At 47.7% G+C, this 23971-nt stretch overlaps 1 protein-coding gene across 5 annotated transcripts in view; it reads left to right on the forward strand.

Moving 5' to 3' along the window:
- LOC308122574 (triple functional domain protein-like) overlaps positions 1-23971 on the forward strand; it is a 69670-nt gene that overhangs the window by 42211 nt on the left and 3488 nt on the right. For 2 of the 5 annotated variants that reach the window (XM_080484448.1, XM_080484449.1), the window contains exons 11-55: positions 651-782; positions 2499-2729; positions 3429-3551; positions 4073-4264; positions 5322-5491; positions 6548-6722; positions 6807-7002; positions 7783-7949; positions 8077-8196; positions 8299-8490; positions 8586-8735; positions 8822-8936; positions 9762-9877; positions 9997-10119; positions 10194-10388; positions 10476-10594; positions 11369-11435; positions 11563-11672; positions 11789-11858; positions 12988-13077; positions 13155-13247; positions 13334-13445; positions 13568-13758; positions 13910-14011; positions 15002-15031; positions 15370-15512; positions 15616-15715; positions 15861-16104; positions 16206-16313; positions 16448-16641; positions 16720-16890; positions 19349-19444; positions 20039-20187; positions 20305-20371; positions 20476-20579; positions 20664-20733; positions 20817-20906; positions 20989-21081; positions 21184-21234; positions 21328-21405; positions 21493-21684; positions 21877-22057; positions 22148-22414; positions 22506-22972; positions 23667-23914. In XM_080484448.1, the coding sequence (XP_080340574.1) occupies positions 651-782; positions 2499-2729; positions 3429-3551; positions 4073-4264; positions 5322-5491; positions 6548-6722; positions 6807-7002; positions 7783-7949; positions 8077-8196; positions 8299-8490; positions 8586-8735; positions 8822-8936; positions 9762-9877; positions 9997-10119; positions 10194-10388; positions 10476-10594; positions 11369-11435; positions 11563-11672; positions 11789-11858; positions 12988-13077; positions 13155-13247; positions 13334-13445; positions 13568-13758; positions 13910-14011; positions 15002-15031; positions 15370-15512; positions 15616-15715; positions 15861-16104; positions 16206-16313; positions 16448-16641; positions 16720-16890; positions 19349-19444; positions 20039-20187; positions 20305-20371; positions 20476-20579; positions 20664-20733; positions 20817-20906; positions 20989-21081; positions 21184-21234; positions 21328-21405; positions 21493-21684; positions 21877-22057; positions 22148-22414; positions 22506-22972; positions 23667-23914 (6494 nt within the window). Of the gene's footprint in view, positions 1-650; positions 783-2498; positions 2730-3428; positions 3552-4072; positions 4265-5321; positions 5492-6547; positions 6723-6806; positions 7003-7782; positions 7950-8076; positions 8197-8298; positions 8491-8585; positions 8736-8821; positions 8937-9761; positions 9878-9996; positions 10120-10193; positions 10389-10475; positions 10595-11368; positions 11436-11562; positions 11673-11788; positions 11859-12987; positions 13078-13154; positions 13248-13333; positions 13446-13567; positions 13759-13909; positions 14012-15001; positions 15032-15369; positions 15513-15615; positions 15716-15860; positions 16105-16205; positions 16314-16447; positions 16891-19348; positions 19445-20038; positions 20188-20304; positions 20372-20475; positions 20580-20663; positions 20734-20816; positions 20907-20988; positions 21082-21183; positions 21235-21327; positions 21406-21492; positions 21685-21876; positions 22058-22147; positions 22415-22505; positions 22973-23666; positions 23915-23971 lie in introns of all 5 variants that reach the window. The other 3 variants (XM_080484450.1, XM_080484451.1, XM_080484447.1) reach the window with 2 other exon arrangements.

Below are 23971 nucleotides of genomic sequence, written 5' to 3' on the forward strand. Positions count from 1 at the left end.
ATATTTACATAAACCTATGCAGGACGTGAGTAAAGTATTTGTTATGTGCTGGTATTTCGGTCTGTGCTCATTAGTCGAACCACTGTGGACCAATTCCCCGCCCAGAATCCCAACACGGGAACATGGGTGGCATGACTTTTCCGACCTGGAATGTCGCTGTCATCGGGCCGGCCTTTTCATGTTTGTTCGGCTGAAATAGAAGCAACTTTGTCCCAAAAGGATTCACCCCAACCTTTATCCCCTCCCACCTACACAGAGCTTGTCTTAAGTCTTTGTTCCGCTCATGTGTGTTCTTCTCATTGTCACGGGAGAAAATCTTTAAAGGGTTTTAAATTAGATGGAGATCAGCTGAACTTTCTGATATGACTTTCAGAGGCCAGTCTGACTGATTAAAGCTTTGTTTTTTGCATCCCTCCCACATGAGGGGGCACAGCAGGCTGCAGGAAGTCACCGCCTGCCAGTGCACAGCAGAGATCAGCCCATAGATAACACGTCTGAAAAAGTCTCGGGAGTTCCATAAACAAAAGGAAAATAATCCCCCCGGGCGATTTATTTTTTTCCCTTCTTCTGTGCACAAAGTGTGACTCCTCATGTCTCACGCCACGGCCAGTGTGAACTGCTTCATGCGATGCACTTCTCCCCCCCTGCAGTACATGAGTAACGTGGACTCGTGGTGTAAGGCGTGCGGCGAGGTGGATCTGCCCTCCGAGCTGCAGGACCTTGAAGACGCCATCCACCATCATCAAGGCCTGTACGAACACATCACTGCTGCGTACTCCGAGGTACACACACACACACACACACACACACACACACACACACACACACACACACACACACACACACACACACACAGGTGCCTTTATGATGCGTTCGACAGCAATTTCTAAAAATTGACTCGCGAACAGGACCTGAGGTGTTATGTAATGAAATGTAAGAGTTTAATTGGCTGCATTGTTATGGTTATGTAAGGTATGAGTACACTTCTTAGAAGCTCTTTCTGATTCTCATTTTTAAATTCTCAGTTCCGGTTTTGCTACGCCGTGAGACGGTAACAGTGTAAAAATGCTTTGTCCACCTTGAATGCAGAAATGATCAAATCAGCTTTTCTATGGATCTATTCTGCTTTCAGTGCACATGTGAGAGTGCAAAGGTCTCCCTGTGTCGCATGTCAATTTCAGAAAATCAGGAGAAACAATTATTGCAGCTGAAGAAACTCTGTCAATCAGGTTTTTTTTTAGAGTTTAAACCCGCCAAAATAACTTTTTATTGGTAGTATGAAAGTCAAAGAAACTCCCCAAACATCTAAAGTGCAACTCCACTTGTTTACCATTGTGTTCCATCCCTTCTTATTCTAATTACAGTCTGGATTCAGTTTTTTTTTTTGTTTTTTTTTGCTGAATTGTTGATGAGGATTGAAGCTGCTCAACTGTTTTTTTATTTTTTTTGCTTGAGTTTCACTTTTATAATGAGCGAGCTGTCTTCTGTAAGTGAAGTTCAGTTCAGCTCCTGGACTCGAGCACACTGAAGCCGCACTGTCTTGCTGGAATAATCAATTTGCAATAGGAGCAGATGTTGTTGTAAAACATGAGGATATTTTCCAGCATTGTGACACAGCCTTTCCAGATGTGCAAGCCCCTCAAACCGACAGACACGAATGCTGCCTAACACAACCACAGATGCTCTTTTTTAAATTCTGACCTCATAGTTTTCTCCAAGAATTGCAAATTCGATTAATCTAACGACAGTTTTCTGTGTTTCCTCAGTCATTTGGGTTTTTGTGGAATTGATGGTACACGCAATTGATTTCTGAGTTCACGCATTGTATTGGTGCATTGTCAGACATCACAAACACTATTGTCCTCCAGCCCTGTTCCATGTGTACCAACATTGCTCTGCATCCTCTCAACTGTTCCAGGATATGATGATCTCCCTGCTCAGCTTTACGTCTGAGAGACTGTGCTTTTTTTAATACCCTGCCTATTAACTATAGGGTTAAAAATCATTCACTTTTTTTTACAGGTTTTAACTTTTTTGTAAATGAGGTTTCAAATTGATTGATTATTGAAAGCTTTTGGTGTATTTCTATGTAGTTCAATTCTGTATGGCTAGTTCACATCAACCCCTTGAGGCCCGTCCTCCCCAATCAAGGAGCATTTGTATTTCATTTTTACTAAGCCAGTATTCCAGAAGTTTTCATATTTTTCACTTTATGCCATTTCTAATAATCCACCATACAACAATATCACAAGATACTGTCCATCTACTCTAGCTTATATAATCACTGGAAATCAACTCAAAATATGTGAAAACGCATATGCTGCTGTGGAGTATTACCAGTAACCTCTCATGACTTTTCTTTTTTTTTTCTTTTTTCTTTTGTAACTAGTTGTTACTGCTACAGACACTAATTATAGTTTGAAAAGTGTGTTAACACAATTTGCTGGCCGGGCCATATTTGAATGCATATATATATTTTTTTTTTTTTCTCCCATCAGGTGAGCCAAGATGGCAAAGCACTGTTGGACAAGCTGCAGCGACCATTGACCCCGGGCAGCGCCGACTCCCTGACGGCATCGGCGAACTACTCCAAGGCGGTGCACCACGTCCTGGACATCATCCACGAGGTGCTGCACCATCAGAGGCAGCTGGAGAACATTTGGCAGCACCGGAAAGTGCGGCTGCACCAGCGCTTGCAGCTCTGCGTTTTTCAACAGGATGTCCAACAGGTACACACACACACATACACACACACACGCATCTATAGAATCCACTGTGTGGCTCTTCAAGCTGGCAGGTTACAGAGACAAACTTAATTGCCAGATTCTCTCCAGCTAGTAAAACAGTAATGTGAAAATTGCAGGTTAGCCTTCTGGGTAGAAGGATTCAGCACTTAATAGAGGGTTTGATCTCAGCCACAGTCATGTTTATTTCATCGTCCTTGAGCAAGTTGCGAGTTCACTGGCAGGAATGTTGAGTAAATGCCTGAAATGTAAATTTTGTCTGCACAGAAGGAAAAGAAATAGCCTGAAAATGAGAGCAGCGAGCGTGCTTTAATCAAATAGTCCAATATGATAATACAGTCACTTTACAGTCCAAAAACAAAATCACGGGCATTCCTGAATGTGTCGACATGGCAACTGTTGCTATGGCAACTGAATTGGGTCATATGTCCGTGCAGATGCTGTTCATCCGTTAAAAGCCGAGACCGACACAGAGTGCAGGGAGGGGAGTGTGTGAAGACGGGCTCAGGGGTAGCGCCTCGCGCAGTGTTAACTAATCATTCCATGGTTGTTCTGGCTGCTGCACACAGTTTTGATAACCATCAACACACTTTGAACACAAGGCCCACCTCAGAGCACCCCCTTGTGGTTGTCCGTTCCACCCACTCGCTGTATGTCTGACGTTTCGACTTTTTTCCCGCACAGGTACTGGACTGGATCGAAAACCACGGAGAGGCCTTCCTCAGCAAACACACGGGCGTGGGAAAGTCGCTCCACCGAGCGCGGGCCCTGCAGAAACGCCACGAGGATTTTGAGGAGGTGGCACAGGTAAGACACTTCCTGTCTGAAAGCTCAGAGGCTCAACATGACGAGAAAGCCTCAATACCGCCATTCATTATAGTTCTTTTTGTTCAATCTAGCTTTTTGACATTAAATTTTGACAATTCCTAAACCTCAATAACTGCAAATATCAAGACGGCAAGGCACAGAAAAGTGGAAAAGACAGAAGTCATTTCAAAGCAGGACTTCATCATCATGGGACGAACTTTTACCAGAAAATATTAACATCGATCTTTTGACATCCAACCTCATTGAAGCTGTTTGTTTCTGTTTGTTGTTTTTCCTTTCTCTCACCTTCACCCACTCTCCATCTCTACTTCCTTTTCTGACCCCTCTCTGTGCAGCTCTGTGATCACAGGCTCCATCCTTCTTTTTTTTTTTTTTTTTTCTTCCCGTCTATCCCTGATTTCTTCATTTCACCCTCTGCTCACCTTTAAAGACACGTATATCCAAGCTGTAAACGCTAACGCGGTCTCCCTCTACTCTCTCCTGGGGCCCCTGCGGCGTAGAACACGTACACCAATGCAGACAAGCTGCTGGAGGCGGCCGAGCAGCTGGCTCAGACGGGTGAGTGTGACCCGGAGGAGATCTACCAGGCCGCCCACCAGCTCGAAGACCGCATCCAAGACTTTGTCCGCCGCGTGGAGCAGCGCAAAGTCCTGCTGGACATGTCTGTCGCCTTCCACACGCACGTCAAAGAGGTGGGCAGAGAGAGGGTGACGTAACGCTGAAGTGGATGGTGGGCTGCTCGAGAGCGTCCACGAAGCAAGTGGGGAATAATCACCACATCGTGTGTGTGTGTGTGTGTGTGTCTGTGTGTGTGTGTGTGTGTGTGTGTGTGTGTGTGTGTGTGTGTGTGTGTGTGTGTGTGTGTGTGTGTGTGTGTGTGTGTGTGTGTGTGTGTGTGTGTGTGTGTGTGTGTGTGTGTCTGTGTATGTGTGTGTGCGTGTGTGCGTGTCTGTGTATGTGTGTGTGCGTGTGTGCGTGCGTGCGTGTTCTAATTGTATTAGTCAGAGATGGATAAACTGTTTTCAACCTGTGGATGTTTCTGTCGATCTTCTCAAGTGAGAATAGTTTGGTGAAAAGATGATGACAGGAAGTCATATAACCCTCCCTCTGGTCTGTCTATCGCCCCCCGTCTCCTCAATTAGTTCTTCACACAAAGGCAGAAAATCCAAACCGTCTCACAATGAGTTAAGCGACTCCATCTGCAGACTGGACTAAACTTTTCATATTGTTTCATCATCACAAGTTAAGCAGTATTGCCTACTGTTGCATTGAGTGAATCTTGGCGATCAACTTGACTTTCAACTTGCAAAGAGAGACGATTTTTTCTTTACTAATAAAAGGAAACGAAAGGCGCAGTACACCCCTTGCTGGACTCTGATCCATCACAGAGAAAGTCGCATAGACTCACATTCAACCTAGGTGCAATTTCGAGTCACCGGTCAACCTTCAAACACGTGTTTTTGCAAATGTCTTGCTGTGAGGCGAGAACTACTACACCTCTGTGTGGGCCAACCAAGTTGGACAATTTGGTGGTTGGATGCTGGACTTCCTGTAGGTTTACAACGGAAGTATTGGTTGTTGATGGCTGATCCAAAGGCAGTGGAATTTTCTAGTATTAGTTTGTCTACAGCGTCTTTATTACAATAATGTTAACTGAAACAATTTGGTCTTTGCTCGGTCTGTGTGTACTTTGTGAGCGGTTTGCCCTAATGTCAGCCTTAAACCTCTATGGCTGTTTCCTCTCTGTAGCTGTGGACGTGGCTGGAGGACCTCCAGAAGGAGCTGCTGGACGACGTTTACGCCGAGTCGGTGGAGGCCGTCCAGGATCTGATCAAGCGATTCGGTCAGCAGCAGCAGACGACGCTGCAGGTCACCGTCAACGTCATCAAGGAGGGAGAGGATCTCATTCAGCAGCTCAGGTGCTTATTTTTCTTTTGTGCCCAAAAAAGTAGAAACGGGGAACAAGAGTTAATTTCACTTCTGTTCTGAGTCCAAAAATAAATCCTGCATTGCTACAATCAGTGCAAACAGGCAGCAGGTTAAACAGGTCAAACTCATGGCGTCAATCATCCTTAGAAGACGCTCGAGCTCCCAGTGACAGATGATGATGATGATGCACATGTGTTGCCAAAGAGAAGAAGATGCGGTGACCCTCTCAGGAAAAGCAAGAGATTTGTGTGTCTTCTTACATAACTGTGTTCCTCCAGTCTTCTCTCAGCAGAGCTTTGGCAGGGACGTGTCAGCAGGAACAGCTTTTGAGTGAAATTCTGCAAGAAAGGAAAGAAAACGCTGAAAATATGCAGGCAAAGTGTCTGTCTTCAATGTTGGAGATTGGATGAAGTTGACCATCACTTGTCTTGCTGCATTTTTATGCAGAGGATGTTCCTGCCCTCCTTCCAACTCCCTCTTTTCGATTTTTCCTCCCTCCTTTTTCATTCTGGTGTATTGGCTCCACAGCAAATCCTTACATAATAGTCCTTCCTTTGCAAACACGTGTCTAATTGTGTTGCCGTCTCCCCGGGGAGGCGGCCGTCACGCCGCACACCTTCCATGCGTCCTGTGCAGAACCAAACCGCACGTGTGCACCGGCAAGTGTGCGTTCAGGTGCGACTGTTAGTGGAGGGGCGCATCTGTCCGCGTGGATAATCAGCCAGGAGCCGAGCGGCGTGCCACCCGACCTGCGCCGAGTCTGCTCACTCTCATCTAACCTCTCGCAGGCTCACTGGTAAAAACGCTCACTCTAGAGAACTTAGAAAAGCTGTAGCCTTCAAAATATAAGCAGGGTGCAGTTTGCAATCTGGTCTAGATTCGGCTGGACCTCATTATGGTTTTGCACCCACACTGTTGTTTTTTTTGTGCCCATTCATTCACTGTGAAGTGTTTGTTTTCCACATTTTGAAAGCATTTTAGTCGCATGTTAAAGTCTATACGTTAATAATCTCTGGACCTAATTCTTGGATATGTTCCTCTTCCAGGGACTCTGCCATCTCCAGCAACAAGACGCCCCACAACAGCTCCATCAACCACATCGAGAGTGTCCTCCAGCAGCTGGATGAGGCCCAGGCGCAGATGGAGGAGCTCTTCCAGGAGAGGAAGATCAAGCTCGAACTCTTCCTGCAGCTCCGCATCTTCGAAAGGGACGCCATCGAGGTGAGTCTCGCGTGGAAAACTGATTGAAACGTCCGACAGCGTTCGGCCTGGAATGCTAACGTTGAAACGATTTCTCCCCCTCAGATCATCACTGACCTGGAGTCGTGGAATGAGGAGCTAACGGGTCAGATGAACGACTTCGACACGGAGGACCTGACGCTGGCCGAGCAGAGGCTGCAGCACCACGCCGACAAGGCCCTGACCATGAACAACCTCACCTTCGACGTCATCCACCAGGGGCAGGAGCTGCTGCAGTACGTCAATGAAGTCCAGGCCTCTGGTCAGTGAACTACCAGAAACATTTAAATCCTCAAAGCGGGAAAATCACATTTCTCTGTTTCAATATTGTATACAATAATACAAACCGTGTGCAGATTTTCTGTTGTTGATACTTGAGAAATGCAGCAAAGTCAGTTTGGGTTTTACACTAATTGCAAGTAGAAAAAATATCGAATACTTATTTTTCGGGCGGTTTTCCCCCAAACGTTATCTCTAAGTTTTCAGTGTCTTTCATCATCTTCACTCTGTTAAATATGAAAAAATCAAATTTGCCAACTTTACTTGCCATTTCTCTTTCTTTATTTTTAAATACATTTTCTCAACCTCCCAATCCCTCATCCAGCCCCACCGTCCCTCGAGTCATCTCAAGTAGTGGTGACGAGCTGTTTGACTGTTGTCAGTCTTGCCACATCAGGCGACATCGTCATCCAGCTGGGGGTTAAAGCAGGATACAGCTCGCGGTGGTGGCTGCTGCCGCAAAACATTTCTGTGTTGGCTACATTAGTTTAATATTGATACTGTGTAGGCGTCGCGGGTCAGATGCAGTCAGTGTTTGTGATGAGAGGCACCCACTCACAAACCATAATAACTCACCTGTGATCTCACATGCTAATAGGTGCCCCGCACAAGGAATGGTTACATCATGCCACGTGTGTCGAACACAAAGCCGTTATTAACGTTTAAAACTCTGCAACTCGTGTAAAATTTGCAGGGGCATGAGTGTTTTGCTTTGAATTGTAGAGAATGCAGCTGGTTGAGCCTATTGTGCTCCTGTGTCCAGGTGTGGAGCTGCTGTGCGATCGGGATGTGGACATGGCCACACGGGTTCAGGACCTGCTGGAGTTCCTCCATGAGAAGCAGCAGGAGCTGGACTTGGCGGCGGAGCAGCACCGCAGGCACCTGGAACAGTGTGTCCAGCTGAGACACCTCCAGGCTGAAGTCAAGCAGGTGAAGCATGCAGCTGCAAGGCGCCACCTGCAGGCAGAAATCTTGCAACTACAGCTTATCCCAGTGTAATCTAGATGTTCTCTGGTTACAGCTGCCTCTGTATTTTTTTTATTTTTTATTTTCTCAGGTGCTCGGTTGGATTCGTAATGGCGAGTCCATGCTAAACGCGGGTCTGATAACGGCGAGCTCCCTACAGGAAGCAGAGCAACTGCAGAGGGAACATGAGCAGTTTCAGCATGCGATCGAGGTAACGCCGATCATCCAGTCGCCTCAAAGAGTGTTTTCTGTTCATAAAGTTGAGTGAGTTTATTCTCACCCCGCGTTCCGCCACCTCTTCTCGCCATTGCAGAAAACCCACCAGAGTGCCCTGCAGGTTCAGCAGAAGGCGGAGGCTCTGCTCCAGGCCAACCACTATGACATGGACCTGATCAGAGACTGTGCAGAGAGCGTGGCCTCCCACTGGCAGCAGCTCATGCTGAAGATGGAGGACCGACTCAAGCTGGTCAATGCCTCTGTGGCCTTCTACAAAACTTCTGAGCAGGTGAAAAGGCCCGATTCAGGTTTTTTTTTGCTATTTTTGCATTCGGCCGACAACAAAAGAAAACGCTCAGCAAGGTGGACTGTTTCTCTGCGCAGGTGTGCAGCGTGTTGGAGAGCCTGGAGCAGGAATACAAGCGAGAGGAGGACTGGTGCGGAGGAGCTGACAAACTGGGACCAAACTGTGAAACGGACCACGTCACCCCCATGATCAGCAAGCACCTGGAGCAGAAAGAGGCCTTTCTCAAGGTAACGCACACAGAGGACGTCAGCTTCGAACCACAGCAAAGTTTTAAGCTCCAAAATCAACGCACGAATGTCAATCTCTCAATCAGGCGTGCACTCTGGCCAGACGAAACGCTGACGTTTTCCTCAAGTACATGCACAGGAACAGCGTCAACATGCCCGGGATGCTGAGTCACGTCAAAGCACCGGAGCAGCAGGTTAAAAGTGAGTACCAGGAAACACTCCGCTCCAGGCTGTTACAGCTGACGATGCAGGAAAGCAAAGACCAAGTCCCAACACTCGGCTCAACAGTGAAAACATTCAGCCTCTGACCCTCGGAAAGGCCTGAACACACTGGAGGCAGAACTTGTCCAACGACGACAATCTGTTTTTGTTACATTTGATCTTTAAAAGGCAGAAAAAAAAGAGAATCATGCTCCTGGACAGCAGCTGAAGCTTCTCCACTACAGGTGTTGTGCCAATATATGTAGCCATGCTTGATTAAACCCAGCACAGATGAATTATGAGCAGGTCACAAAGAATATCGGGTGTAATGGCAGCTTATTTGATGACTAACTAATTCCGTGAAGATTTAACATCCACTTATTGTGATTTGTCGTCAGATCATGCTGATCGTCAAGCTCCCTCTGATCCTTTGTTTCCCTAAAGAGGATATGAGTCGCTAGATTGGGAAACACTGTAGACTTTGCATTATTTTCTACATTAATGATGCAGAAACTGAAAGTGAGGTCTAAAATGTGGTAATTCCCAGCTTTTTTTCACAAATTCAACCCACTCCTTCACATTAGAGGAGATTTAAGTGAGGGGAAAGAAAAGATCTGTGTTGAAGATTCTTGTGTCCAGATAAGATCTGTGAACAACGGGATGGAACAGCTAACATGCATACCTCAGTGGCAGTTGGTGTTTTTTCAGATGTTGCCGTCCCTTAGATTAGTACCACACTGATATGATCTTCGTATGGTTTGAACATCTATTTTCTCGAGTGAATTGAATTTTGTTTTGAAACGAGCTGTCCCTTTACGTTTCCAGACATCCTCAATGAGCTTCTGCAGCGGGAAAACCGTGTCCTTCACTTCTGGACCATGAGGAAACGGCGGCTGGACCAGTGTCAGCAGTACGTGGTGTTTGAACGCAGCGCCAAGCAGGTACAGGAAACCCAAGAAAGACCCATGTTAAATTAACCAGTGGTGAGCTTTATGTGTCATGGTTGGTGTGTGTGTGTGTGTGTGTGTGTGTGTGTGTGTGTGTGTGTGTGTGTTTAAAGGCGCTGGAGTGGATTCATGACACCGGGGAGTTTTACCTGTCCACACACACGTCCACTGGCTCCAGCATCCATCACACGCAGGAACTGCTGAAGGAGCACGAGGACTTCCACATCACAGCCAAGGTTTGTGCCTTTACAGAAAACACACGTGATGGTTTCGACGTATGCGCCTTGACCGCCACACTCCCCTCCCTCAGCAAACCAAGGAGCGCGTGAAGCTGCTGATCCAGCTGGCCGACGGCTTCTGCGAGAAGGGCCACAGCCACGCCGCCGAGATCAAGAAATGGGTGACGGCGGTGGACAAGCGGTACCGAGACTTTTCCCTGAGGATGGACAAGTACCGCTGCAGTCTGGAGAAAGCCCTGGGCATCTCCTCCGACTCCAACAAAGCTGTGAGTGCACGCGCCTTTCGCTGAATGGTCAAACTCTCTGTCCCTTCTCACCTTCTCCTTATTTTCCTCGCCACTTTTCCCCGTCAGAGCAAGGACCTGCAGCTGGACATCATCCCGGCCACGGCTCCGGGCTCGGAGGTCAAGCTGAGGGACGCTGCCGCCCACGAGCTGAACGAGGAGAAGCGCAAGTCGGCTCGCAGAAAGGAGTACGTCACCACTCGCCGTTTTTGAAATCGGACAAACAAAACTCTTCCTTGACATTATGCAGATGAAGAACAGATGTTTGAGAATCTCCAAGCAGTTCTACAATCGCTTGATGAGAGTAATTTAGCAAATTAAAGAACTGCTGCAGGCTGTTCGTATTGAGAATTGTTTAGCATTTAGCAGCTTAAAGTCCCACTTCTAAACGACCTGTGCTAAGCCCAGTCAGCATTTTCACAGCTTTTTCATTTTTTTATTTTATTTTTTTTCGCCTGCTGCTGGAAAAATGTTATATTGCTCCAAGAGCACAAGTAATTAAAAGATTGGCTACTTGCCTGAAGCATGCAGCAGGGAAGCATAGTGGTTTGTAAGTTGTTTCGCATTAAGGTCACCCACCAGCATCCTTGTGAAACCTGAGCACTTACTCACTCAATAATCGAGTCTGAATAGTAGAGTTCAACGTAAATGTTGAATCTCTCTAAACCCGGCTCAGTTCGCGTCTGTCGAACTTGCAGACGTGACAGTCGAAGCACAAACGGCGCTACATGTAGCAGACATGGATAGGAGACTGCGTCAATTTATACGAGCGGCACAAATCACCAGCATGATCTCAGTCACTCGCGGCTGGTTTATGACCGCGCTTTATGGCTCGTAACTCTTTCATTATTCATCAGCGTAAATGGCCGAAGCCGAAATGGAGCCGTTGGCAGGCTGATTTATCATGACGTGAATGAGGAAAGTATGACAATTGCTAATTTGTGCTGCGTATGTGTGCGTAGGTTTATCATGGCTGAGCTGATTCAGACAGAGAAAGCCTACGTCCGGGACCTGCGGGAGTGCATGGATGTGAGTTCCTCTCTACTTCGGCCATTGTTTTAATCCTGTCTTCATGCCAGAGATGTGCAACAACTTTTCGCTTGATTTAAAAAAAAAAATGGGAGGTTACATTTTCTTTCCCGGCTCGTCCATCCAGACCTACTTGTGGGAGATGACCAGTGGAGTTGAAGAGATTCCCCCTGGAATCATAAACAAGGAGCACATTATCTTTGGAAACATGCAGGACCTCTACGAATTCCATCACAAGTGAGAAGTCTTACCTTTAAAAGGAATTATATTCAACTTCATACGTTTCCTAAACACTCATAATTGAATGAAGTTCTCGACCTGTTTCTTACGTTTCTTTTTCCTTGTTTTCTCAGCATCTTTCTCAAAGAGTTGGAGAAATATGAGCAGCTGCCAGAGGACGTTGGGCATTGCTTTGTCACATGGGTGCGTTCACTGTTTTTCCCCCTGACCTTAAAAAAGTGTATGAATTAGAAAGTCGTCTCTAAACCATATTGTTTAACTTGAACAGCACCAAACTGTAACTAGTGGATTTTACAGAGATGTACCTTTCTTTATTGGACAGTCGAAATCTGCAGGCTGTTGATCCAAAACTTTGAAGTTCCAGATTCAGTTTAAACTGATTACTGAGGAATTTAAGCTGCTCTATGTCTTTTGTTCGATGTGAGCCTGAGAAAGTGATCAGCTCCACTGAAAGTTAGTGGTTTTCTAGTTTGTCATTATTTGTAGTTAGGCAGATATTTTGGAGGTGCTTCTGTTTGTTTGTGTTTAGTTGATGAGTGAAGCAGATTATCTGGTTGGTCAGGCTGTTGGTTGTCTAGTGGGCGTCTAGGTAGTCGGTCGGTTGGTTGGTTGTTGGTGTATCATTGGTGTGGTTGGTTTGTTGGTGGGTTCCTTGGGTTGGTCGGTTGGAGGCTGCTGGCTGGTTGGTAAGTTTCCTTGATGTGGATTATTGGGTTGGTTGATTGCTGATTGGTTAGATTGTTGTATGGATTGGTTGGATAATTTTGTGGGTTGGTTGGCGGATGGGTGGTTGGTTTGGTGGGGTTGTTGTTGTTGGATGATTGGGCTTTTTTGGTTGGTTGCTTTTGTTTGTTGGTTTCAGTTGGTTTTTTTGGTTGGTTGTGTTGGGTTGGTTGAATTCCTTGGTCGCTCAGTTATTTGGTGGGTTTCTTATGTTGGTTGTGCAACACCTTTTCAGGTCAATTGGTGGATTGACTGGGTGGTTGGTTGGTTTTATGTTTGGCTGAGGAGTGATATCTGTGTGGCACATATCTGCTAATTTTGGTTACCGGGATTACATTTGATTCATGAACCGTGGCTCGTTTTTACTACAGTGATCTGTTCTTGGTTAATCTGAAAATTTCTATTGTCAAAAAACAAACAATATGCTTTGTTAATGTAACTCAGTGTAAGACTTAAGAGTGATTCTGAACGTTTAGAAAAAAAGGTGCACATGTCAAACTTGGTGGTTGTTGGATTAAGTAGTTTTTTTCTTGAGAAGATGATTCTTTTTTCTTTTCCTTAATTATAATCAGTTTCTCTCTTCTCAAAGGCTGATAAGTTCCAGATGTACGTGAACTACTGCAAGAACAAACCTGACTCCACCCAGCTTATACTGGAGCATGCTGGGAACTACTTTGACGTAAGTACCGTCTTTCGATGACTGAAGCTGAACTGGCCTCGGGAGTTGCTCACGTCACTTTCATGCTCAACTTTCAGGAAATTCAACAACGGCACCGACTGGCCAACTCCATCTCCTCCTACCTGATCAAGCCTGTGCAGAGAATCACCAAGTACCAGCTCCTGCTGAAGGTAAGAAGCACAACCGGAATCTGAACGTTGTGGCGAGCATCGCCGTGGTTTCTGTCGTCATGGTTTCTGTGTGTCCGCCTGCTCAGGAGCTGCTAACGTGCTGCGAGGAAGGCAAAGGAGAGATCAAGGACGGCCTGGAGGTGATGCTCAGCGTTCCCAAGAAAGCCAACGACGCCATGCACCTCTCCATGCTGGAAGGTGAGCAGCACACACATGTTTGTGTCCTATGTTTGTGGTAAGCTGAAGTTTGTGTGTTTTTAGGTTGTTTTTTTTGTTTTCAATCCACTAATTTCCCGGGTAATCTCTCCCTTCTCGTCCAGGTTTCGACGAGAACATCGAGTCGCAGGGTGAGCTCATCCTCCAGGACTCCTTCCAGGTCTGGGACCCGAAGACTTTGATTCGCAAAGGTCGAGAGCGTCACCTCTTTCTCTTCGAGATGTCGCTCGTCTTTAGCAAGGAGGTCAAGGACTCGAACGGCAGGAGCAAATACATCTACAAGAGCAAACTCTTTGTGAGTAGACGGCAGGAAAAAGTGTTTTCCCGTGAGACAATACTGATTTGAAATCCTGTTTCAAGCCTGAGTTCACATAGAATCTTCCAGGTAGAAGCTTTATGAACCTTCTGAAGAACTTCTCATGTTTGTTCTCACGGTTTCCTCCCAGACCTCAGAGTTGGGGGTGACGGAGCACGTCGAGGGAGACCCCTGCAAGTTTGCTTTATGGGTGGGACGCACACCGACCTCTGACAACAAGATCGTGCTCAAGGTAAAAAAAAAAAAAAAAGTTTTTAAAAAGACACCTCCTTTTTCTCTTTTCAAGTCTTTTTGCTTTTTTGGGGTTCAGACCAAAACAGATTTTTCAAATGCAGAATTCAAATCAATCAAAATTCCAACTTTATACAAGTTTACAGAATGAAGAATGTTAATGTGATTGGTCAATATGAAATAAAAAGGAACCACTCTTGCATCTGAAAACTCCAGTTTCGGTCGAGCCTGTTTCCCTTCATATTCAGACCTTATCCTGCCTTTCTTTATTTCTGGTCTCTCCTTTACTCTCATGTGGTTTGATTGCTTGAGCAGCTTCGATGTGTCTGGGAAGCTTTTCTGTGATCACTCCTGTGTTTCTTCCTACACTCCCCTGTCAGCCTTCTTCCATTTGTTGATTAACACGAGCATTTCTGTGTATCTGGGGCTGTGTTTGGTTGTTTTTTTTGTGTGGATGTTTGTATCTCAAAAGTCTCTATGTGGGCCGACGTGCCTCCACCAAGTCAGCTCCCGAGCGCCCACAATCCTCCTCTCCCGACCAGGAACGTCCCCTGTAGAAAGTCCAACTGTAGAAAGACTCATTGAGACTAGCCCAAGTACATGTCTTAGTCCCCTGCTTTGTGCATTTTTTTCTCCTGTTGAGTACTACCACAGATGGATTGAAATTTGTGTCAGCCGTTGGAGCAGCATGAAGCCAAACTCTTAACACACTCAGCAGCGTCACAACTTATTAATACACGTTAATCACAAAACTAACCGCCGAGGAGCAGCCATGTGTTACTTGTATTGTATATCGTGTCATTACTAACCACACACACACACAGAAACCATCCATTGCAATTGGCCGCCATTCCTCCGTCCAGGCGAATTATCGGTGTTGTGCATTTCTCTCTCTTGTGCGGTTCATTGTGTCGGTGTACAAACAAATGTTACTGTACGTCTTCTCAAGGCAAACCAGTGAAATTCTCTATTTTATATTTCAAATTCAAAGCTAAGTCAGGGATCCAAACATGGAGCGATGGTGAGTACAAACAATCCCACAACACAGCCCTCAACTGTTCCTCACGAGTCTGAAACCCAAAGTCTTTGCGACTTCAGATCCTTGCACACACAAAGCCGCACGTTTGATTTATAACAGAAACCTTTTGTAGCCCAACAGTTGCAGCCGGTTTTGACAATAGAAACAATTCAGTCATGGATGTAAAGTGGGAATAGTTTCACAGATTCACGGCTAAAAGGGGAAAGGGACCCAGAATTTAAGAGGTGAATTCAGACTCGTGTGAAACAAAGTGTGGAACAAGAATTTGTAAAGTTTCTCTGCTTGCCCCCTCTAAGTTCAATATCATTGGCTGACAACAGGCATCCAGCATCGAGAACAAGCAGGACTGGATCAAACACATCAGGGAGGTGATCCAGGAGCGCACCATCCACCTGAGAGGGGCGCTGAAGGAGCCCATCCACATTCCCAAAGCTACGACAGCCAAGCACCACAAGGGGCGAAGGTGAACACAGCGGATCTCTTTACATCTGGACGGTTTATACTGGCATTGTTGAAGGAAAAAAAAAAAAAAAAACTCAATGTCGGATCATGTGTGCATCTTTTAGGGACGGAGAGGACCTGGACAGTCAGGGTGAAGGCAGCAGCCAACCAGACACCATTTCTCTGGCCTCTCGCACCTCTCAGAACACACTAGACAGCGACAAGGTGAGCGAGCATGAACACTCCGGCGAGCAGAATTGAAGAAAACGATTCCCGCAGTTCTATAAATACTTGTCCGCTCAGCTCATATCAGCGCCCCCCCCCATCTGGCGCTCCGGTGCATTTTTAGCAGCGTTTCTTCCTTCCACAGCTCTCTGGTGGCTGCGAGCTGACTGTGGTGATACACGACTTCATGGCCAGCAACAGCAACGAGCTGACGGTGCGGCGTGGCCAGACGGTGGAGGTTCTGGAGCGGTGCCACGACAAGCCCGACTGGTGCCTGGTGAGGACCACCGACCGCTCGCCGGCCCAGGAGGGCCTGGTGCCCTGCGCCATGCTCTGCATCGCCCACTCCAGGTCTTCCATGGAGATGGAGGGCATCTTCAACCACAAAGGTAGACAAATCGATTATTTGATGGTGTTCTGTTTTTTTTTGTTTTGTTTTGTTTTTTTAAAGCGACACAAATGTAACTGTGGTGTTACTTATCCGTCACAGACACTCTGTCAGTGTGCAGCAACGACTCCATCATGCCTGGATCGTCTGCCACGCTCCAGCCCGGTCACGGGATCGGCTCCCACACCTCACCAGGGCCGAAACGACCAGGTACAACCGAGACACGTGTGCGTTCTGTGAGATCTGAAATACAGTGGTAGAAGTGTAGCGCGCGGGAAGAACTGCCGTGTGATTTAATTTTTTATTTTTTGAAATCATCGTGTGTTTTTCGCCTCTTTTCCAAGGGAACACGCTAAGAAAGTGGCTCACCAGCCCGGTACGTCGGCTAAGCAGCGGCAAGGCCGACGGCCACGTGAAGAAGCTGGCGCACAAGCACAAGAAGAGCCGAGAGGTGAGGAAGAGCGGGGAGATGACGATGGGCTCCCAGAAAGACTCGGACGACAGCGCCGCAACGCCTCAGGATGAAACCCTGGAGGAGGTGGGGGAGAACCTGCAGTTATTCCCGTTTCAGATGGCGGGCGAAGCGATTAACTCGACTCGTCTTTGCTCGCCGCAGAGGGTTCGCAACGAGGGCCTGTCCAGCGGGACGCTGTCCAAGTCCAGTTCCTCCGGCATGCAGAGCTGCGGAGAGGAAGAGGGCGAGGAAGGCGCCGACTCGGTGCCCCTGCCTCCGCCCATGGCCATCCAGCAGCACAGCCTGCTGCAGCCAGACTCGCAGGATGACAAGGTGAGGGGAGGCGGGGCGGAGCTGTGAGGCAGAACTGTTCAAACTCTCTTCTTGGACTTTGCTTCAACATTTCCAAAGGCCTGTAATTCGGCCAAAAGTATTATCGCATGCTGATTGAATTCCTTCTCGAGTAAAGTAATCAAGAAACCGAGTTCTGGGAAGCAGCCTGGTTTCCATTAGAAATAATCAAAGCTGACGCTTGAAGGACTTTTTGGTGATCTGAACCTGAGCATCTTCACGTTTGAGACGATGCAGTCGCTGACTGTTTCAGGTTTTACATTAGTCGTTTGAACGGGCATCATATTGTGAGTGATTTTGTTCAGTAGTTCAAGCTGCACTGGTTTCCTACCTGTGCTTAGTTAATTATTTCTAGTTATTAAACCCACGCAGTCTTGAGAGCTTCGATATTCAGGTTTATCTTCGCTTGTTTTAACACGATCGGAGTTCATGCTTGGCAAACTCACCAAAGGTGCTTTTTTATTTTTTTCTCTTAATAGTCAAATCTGCATGTTCGGTCCAATATTAAAAGACAGAAGTTTTTGTAGAATGTGAAAAACGAGTGTAAACTCTTCTTCAAGGTAAATCCAGCACCGACACAGATTATTTGTTCCAGTTTTTGTTTTCTCGATGACTCTCTTCTTATTTTCTGGCATGTTTGCATCCCCTCTTCTTCTGAAGCAGCCACAGGCAGCCTAGAGCTCCTCCTCGAATAAAGCGGAGGCTCCTCTGACACTAATTTCTGTTTCTCTTTTTTTGTTTTGTTTCCTGGTTGTATCGTTTGCTGTTTGCCATTCTGTAGCATTACCTTGATTTATGTCCTGTCTTTGCTTTGTCTCAGTTTCCATACCTCTCCATCTGAAAAAGCCCCGCTCTCCCCCCTTCTGTCTCTTCCCTCGGTCAGTTCTTCAATTCTCTCTTGTTTCTTTTGGGGTTTTTTTCCTCCCTCAATTCAAAAAACTTCCTCTTTCTACAAACGTTTTCCTGAATAGAAAGATTTGACAATAAGCTATATTCTAGTCAGAATTTTCGTTGTTCTTTTTTTTTTTTTTTCAGACTTTAAAGTAATTTAATCCACTTCTGAGACACTTCCTGATTTCCTTTAGTTGTAGATTATTTTCTCTCTCTCTCTCTCTCTCTCTCTCTCTCTCTCTCTCGCTCCCATCTTTTTTCAGTTTTACTTGTTTTGACTTCTTTCCTCCCGGAGCCGAGGCTCACCTGGCAGATAGAAAGTGTGCATGTAGCTCTAAACAAAGACTGATCACAAAGCTGCACCAGCGTCTACACATAGAGAAAATGTACAGCGTCATAAAGCTTCGAGCCTGTTAGAAAAGCAGCTTTTTAAAACAGCTTCTTTTTTTTTTTTTTTCCCTTTCTTGGTCGTACGCCGGGATGAGATTGGTGGCGATATGAAAGGGAATTTTTTTTTTCACTTTTAATGAAAAGGAAAGTGCCAGAATGTGCAGCTCCCCTGAATGACGATCCAAACACAAAGAGATGAAATCCCCCTTTTCCCCTCGTCATCCCCTCTCCCTCTCCCCCTCCCCGTCCCCCTCCCGTCACCTGTCCCCGTCCCCCTCCCCCTGGCCTGCTCGTCCTCATCTCCTTTTACCCTCTGTGCGTTTAACCTCATGACCCATGCGAGTAATTGGCACCTCTAAATGCTGGCGAGGCCAGAAGGGCACACAGCCTCACCCAGAAAACCTAATTGGGGAAAGTCTTGAAGCACAGCACAGCAAGGGTGAGAGTCTCCTGAACTATATATACACATCCTTCCATACATATATATATACCTCCGCCATCCTCGCTCTGTTTGCATCCTTTCTCCTGATTTCCAAAGGCCGCTCTTAATCATCATCGTCATCTGAGGAAGCGGAAATTCGCTATCTTCCATTCAGTTATCGCCTGTTTTCTCTTTTATTATTCACCACCTGAGACATCGATTCTCTTTCTTTTCTTTTTTTTCCCCTCCACACTTTCATTTCATTCACCTACTTTCAGCCTCACGTTTTTGACCTTTTCATTGACAGTTCTCTAGATTTGGCTTTTTACTTTGGCAGTTTCTCTAAAGCTTGAGATCGAAAACCCTGCCAGCACTCGGCCTTCACCAGTGGACGCACATCTGGAATGAATATAGGTTCAGATTACCACATGAAGCATCTCTAACACACATTTTCATGAAACCATTGCAAGTGAGACTGATAACGATAACACTAACAAAGAAACGAGATCATCCAGCCTTCTGAACTTGTAACTCCAGCATGAACTTTATTCTTAAAGTTTAAGGTTTCAGAGTGTTAGCTTTCAAGTTGAAGGAGCCACCTCCGTAATCTTAATTTAAATCAGGCCAGATTGTAAAGTCAGATGCAGCAGAAAACGTGTACTCTTGTCACGTTCTCATTATTCTTCTTCTTTTTCTTTTTTTTTTTTGCCCTCCTCTCATCTCTCTGTTTTTGCCCAGACCTCCTCTCGCCTGTCGGTCCGTCCGTCCAGCTCGGAGACGCCCAGTGCCGCCGAGTTGGTGAGCGCCATCGAGGAGCTGGTCAAGAGCAAGATGGTAGGACGCAAACGCGTTAGGCCGGACCATTCCACGTGACGGGTGTCGGTGAACGAGTGAACTGCTCGATGTCCAGAATAACAAAACGGGGAGAAGAGAAAAGAAAATGTATAAAAAATGTGATGGGATTCATTTACTCAGCTTAATCCTCATCGCTCGGAGTGAAGCTTCACAAAATTGTGTTAAGGCAGCTATAGGCTGTGATTTGGACTGTGATCTTATGTCCGAAATGTTTTGACAGAGGCACAGCTTCTAACAACAAATAAACAAGGAGCAAAAAAATAAATAAATGACACGACAATCCAAGAAACACCAAAGAGGTCAAATGTTACACCGAGTCCACATTCTGTGTTTCTATACTCGACTCATTTGGACACAGAAATGCATTATTTCATTTCTTCTGTGTCCTTTTTTTTTTAATTATTATTATTATTTACAGTTAGTAACATTTGACATTAACTTCAAACGTGAATTTGTAAATAATCTTTGATATTGTAAAACCTTCAAGCTAATTGTAGGTGAATTTGCATAAACGTGATGCAAGCAACCAGCTCAGGCTGACCTTTGACCTTTCTCCACCACCCCCCGGTTCAGGCTCTGGAGGACAGGCCCAGCTCTCTGTCGGTGGAGCAGGGAGACAGCAGCTCTCCCTCCTTCAACCCTTCTGACAACTCGCTCCTCTCCTCTTCCTCCCCCATCGAGGAGCTGGACGAGCGCCGGACCAGCATCCTCAAGAAGAGACAGTACGTCTGTGTCCTCTCACACACACACACACACACAGCACCAGAACGTTCGGGGACGTCTTAATCTGCCGGTTCTAATTTTAAGCCCGCCATCTGTGCTCTTCCTCTGCGCTCCAGTTACATCCTGCTTGAGCTGGTGGAGACGGAGCGGGACTACGTCAGAGACCTCGGCCTGGTGGTGGAGGTGAGCTGAGATTCGTTTTTTTTCTTTATTTGAAAAAAAAATAACACAGAAGGCGTGACGCTTTAAGAGTTTGTCCGTGTGTCTTCCCGTGGCTCCGTCTTCAGGGCTACATGAGCAGGATGAAGGAGGAGGGCGTTCCCGACGACATGAAGGGGAAAGACAAAATCGTGTTCGGCAACATCCATCAAATCTACGACTGGCACAAAGAGTACGCGACACACTCGGGTCCTTGTTCTTGATACTGTAACGTATATTTGAGAGAATAACCTGAATGCCTTCCTTCCTTGCTCAGCTTCTTCCTCAGGGAGTTGGAGAAATGCTTGGAGGACCCGGACAGACTGGGGCCGCTCTTTCTCAAGCAGGTGTGTGGACGCGCTGACTCTCGTGACGAATGTATTTCCAGCCGCCTGGTGGAATTGGAATCCTAATTTCCGTTTGTGTGCAGGAACGTCGACTGAACATGTATGTGGTGTACTGCCAGAACAAGCCCAAGTCGGAGCACATCGTCTCAGAGTACATCGACACCTACTTCGAGGTTTGTGGCCGATCGCCTCCAAGGTGTCCAGCCTCTGACGTAGACGGCGCTGCTGTAAAGGAAAACTCTCTCGTGTTTGCAGGAGCTGAAGCAGCATCTGGGACACAGGCTGCAGATCACAGATCTGCTCATCAAGCCGGTCCAAAGGATCATGAAGTACCAGCTGCTGCTCAAGGTTAGTCCGTTACCACACAGCAGAGGGCGCCACAGCTCCCCCCCGTCATTTTTGGTACTGTATGTGGACTTATTTTTTTGGTTTGTGTCGGTTGTGTTTTAGGATTTCCTGAAACACTCTAAAAAGGCCGGGCTTGAATCTGTGGACCTGGAGGTGAGACGATAAAGGGCAGAGTGTCTCAAGTTAAAAAAATGTAATAAAATAAAATCTAGCAGCAAAAACTCATCAAACTGTTCTGTTTTCCAGAAATCAGTGGAGGTCATGTGCATCGTGCCTAAAAGGTGTAACGACATGATGAATGTGGGCCGGCTTCAAGGATTCGATGTAAGGAGTCGCGTTAACTTCCATTTAAACACACCCAGCAACACGACGCTCTTATTGACTCGTCCCCCTCTTTGTTTCTTTCCTCAGGGGAAGATTGTCGCTCAGGGCCGCCTTCTGCTGCAGGACACGTTCATGGTGATCGACCCCGAGGGCGGCCTGCTGGGCCGGATGAAGGAGAGGAGAGTCTTCCTCTTTGAGCAGCTGGTCATCTTCAGCGAGCCCCTGGACAAGAAGAAAGGCTTTTCCCTGCCCGGCTTCCTCTACAAGAACAGCATCAAGGTGACAAACGCAAAATTTATCTTCTTCATTTCTGCACCTAATATTAGCATTGTAATATACGTTTGTTTACATTTTAAGTCCCCTTAATATCGGAAATACCATGCGTCTCCTCTGTACTGGCCTGCTTTGGATAACGACTCTGAAGTCTGAAGCTGAAAACAAAACAAAGGGTGTTTCTGTGTTTCCGTCCAGGTGAGCTGTTTGGGTCTGGAGGATAACGTTGAGGGGGATCCCTGCAAGTTCATCCTCACTTCCCGCTCGACCAACGGCACTGTGGAGTCCTTTGTGCTTCATTCCTCGCACCCCGGCGTGCGCGAGGTGTGGACCCTGCAGATCAGCCAGATACTGGAGAGCCAGCGCAACTTCCTCAACGGTAAGCCGCCGGGCTCGCACGCTGAGGTCTTATGTGAGAGCCGCGACGTACGCCGCCACACTTCCGTCTCGTTCTGTACTCTTGTCACAGCTCTGACCTCACCAATAGAGTATCAGAGGAACCACGTGGGGGCGAGCGGCGGGCCGTGCGTGCCCAGCACGGTGGCTCCGGGTGGCGGCTGCAGCAGTCCTGCTCCCGAAGGCGGAGGCGGAGGCGGAAGCTCCCAGGGCGGCGCCGTCCCCTCCGGGCCACAGGGGTGCTCTCGTCGACCCTCCAGGATCCCGCAGCCCTCTCGCCTGCCCCAACCCCTGCGCCACCACCCGGGGGCCGAGCAAGACGGCCCCAACAAGATGTCAGGTACAGACGCCGTCCGAATCTGTGAAACTTCTGCTCCGTTTGACACGATGAAAGACGTGACTGAGCTGTGTGAGTTTTGGTTGTGATTCAGGTCCGTGCCCTCGTCCCGCCCCTCCTCCCCTGCTCCCCCCGGGTGGTAGCCCGCAGGGTAAACACCCCGTCCACACCCCAGAGGACCAAGTCCAGACCCCCACTCCTGCCAGTGCCGTAGCCCCCATCCCCCGCGCCACCGTCGGGCCCCTGCCCTCCACACCGACTTCAAAACTACGGCCGGGCGCCGTGTCCCCCATGGCCCTCCCTCCTCCTCCGCCCAGTCCAGGCCACAAGTCTGGCTCCGGGTTCTGGAGCTCAATGCCGGGCTCTCCGGCCAGCCGGCCTGGCTCGTTCACCTTCCCGGGGGACGCGGGAGAGACCCCGGTCCGCCCGAGCTCGAACCAAATCCAAAGTGGCTCCGGGAGCCAAACCCACAGACACTCCACGCACAGCAAGGAGGCCGACCGCATGAGCACTTGCTCCTCAACCAGCGAGCAGTCCATCCAGTCCACCCAGAGCAACGGGGTAAGACTCCGCGCCGCGGCTCCGAAGCCGATCCCACTAACCCCGCGGTCGGAGGGAGGCCGGGTCTGTCCTGTCTGCCTGTCGTCTCCTGTCCCGCTGCAGCAGCGTTACTAATCTGTCCCTACTACCTCACTGCTCCTCGACGCCATCCTGTAGGCTTCACTCTGCTTCTCAAGACAATCTCGTCAGGCCCAGACTCTCTTTAGACGTCCTCCCGTGATTCTCTTCTGATTTCCAACTCTAACCAAGCTTCTACTAACCCCTGACTTCCTCTTGGCCGCACCTCACCACCTGCTGTCTTCATGGTGTGTCTCTTCCTCCTGCAAACTAACCTCCGACGTTTGTGGCTCCGCCTGCAAACTGAGATCCGCTCATTCAGCTGAATGTCGCAGCGCAAAGACGGGCCAAGTGGGAATCTTCATCTTCTTTCTGCCTTCTTTCCCCCACTTCCATTTTTTTTAAGAAGAAGAAAAAAAAAAAAAAAAAGACTTCCTGGTTTTTGTCTTTTTCTTCTGGGTTTTACCAGCCAACTCTTATCCACGCCTTTGACTTTGAGTGTCACTTTTCCCGCTCCTACCTCCGTTAAACTGAACAAAACTCCTCGTTCTGCTGAGGCGGGGAGTGAAAGCCATGAGTTGTTAAATAGCTGTGAATGCGGCGCTCACACACGTGTCCCCCGTACTTCCTCCCACAGAGTGAAAGCAGCAGCAGCAGTAGCGTATCCACCATGTTGGTGACCCAGGACTACATGGCTGTGAAGGAGGATGAGATCAGCGTGGCTCAGGGCGAAGTCGTCCAGATCTTGGCCAGCAACCAGCAGAACATGTTCCTAGTGTTCAGGGCGGCGACCGAGCAGGGCCCCGCCGCCGAGGGCTGGATCCCCGGCTTCGTGCTGGGACACACCTCGGCCATCGTCCCCGACTGCCCCGAGGGCTCCATCACGTAAGACGCCTCGATTCCACACTCGAAAGCGCCGGCGTGCAAATACGCCCGCGTGAC

This window comes from Lipophrys pholis, assembly GCF_963383615.2.
Source record: "Lipophrys pholis genome assembly, chromosome: 17".
Taxonomy (NCBI): Eukaryota; Metazoa; Chordata; class Actinopteri; order Blenniiformes; family Blenniidae; genus Lipophrys; species Lipophrys pholis.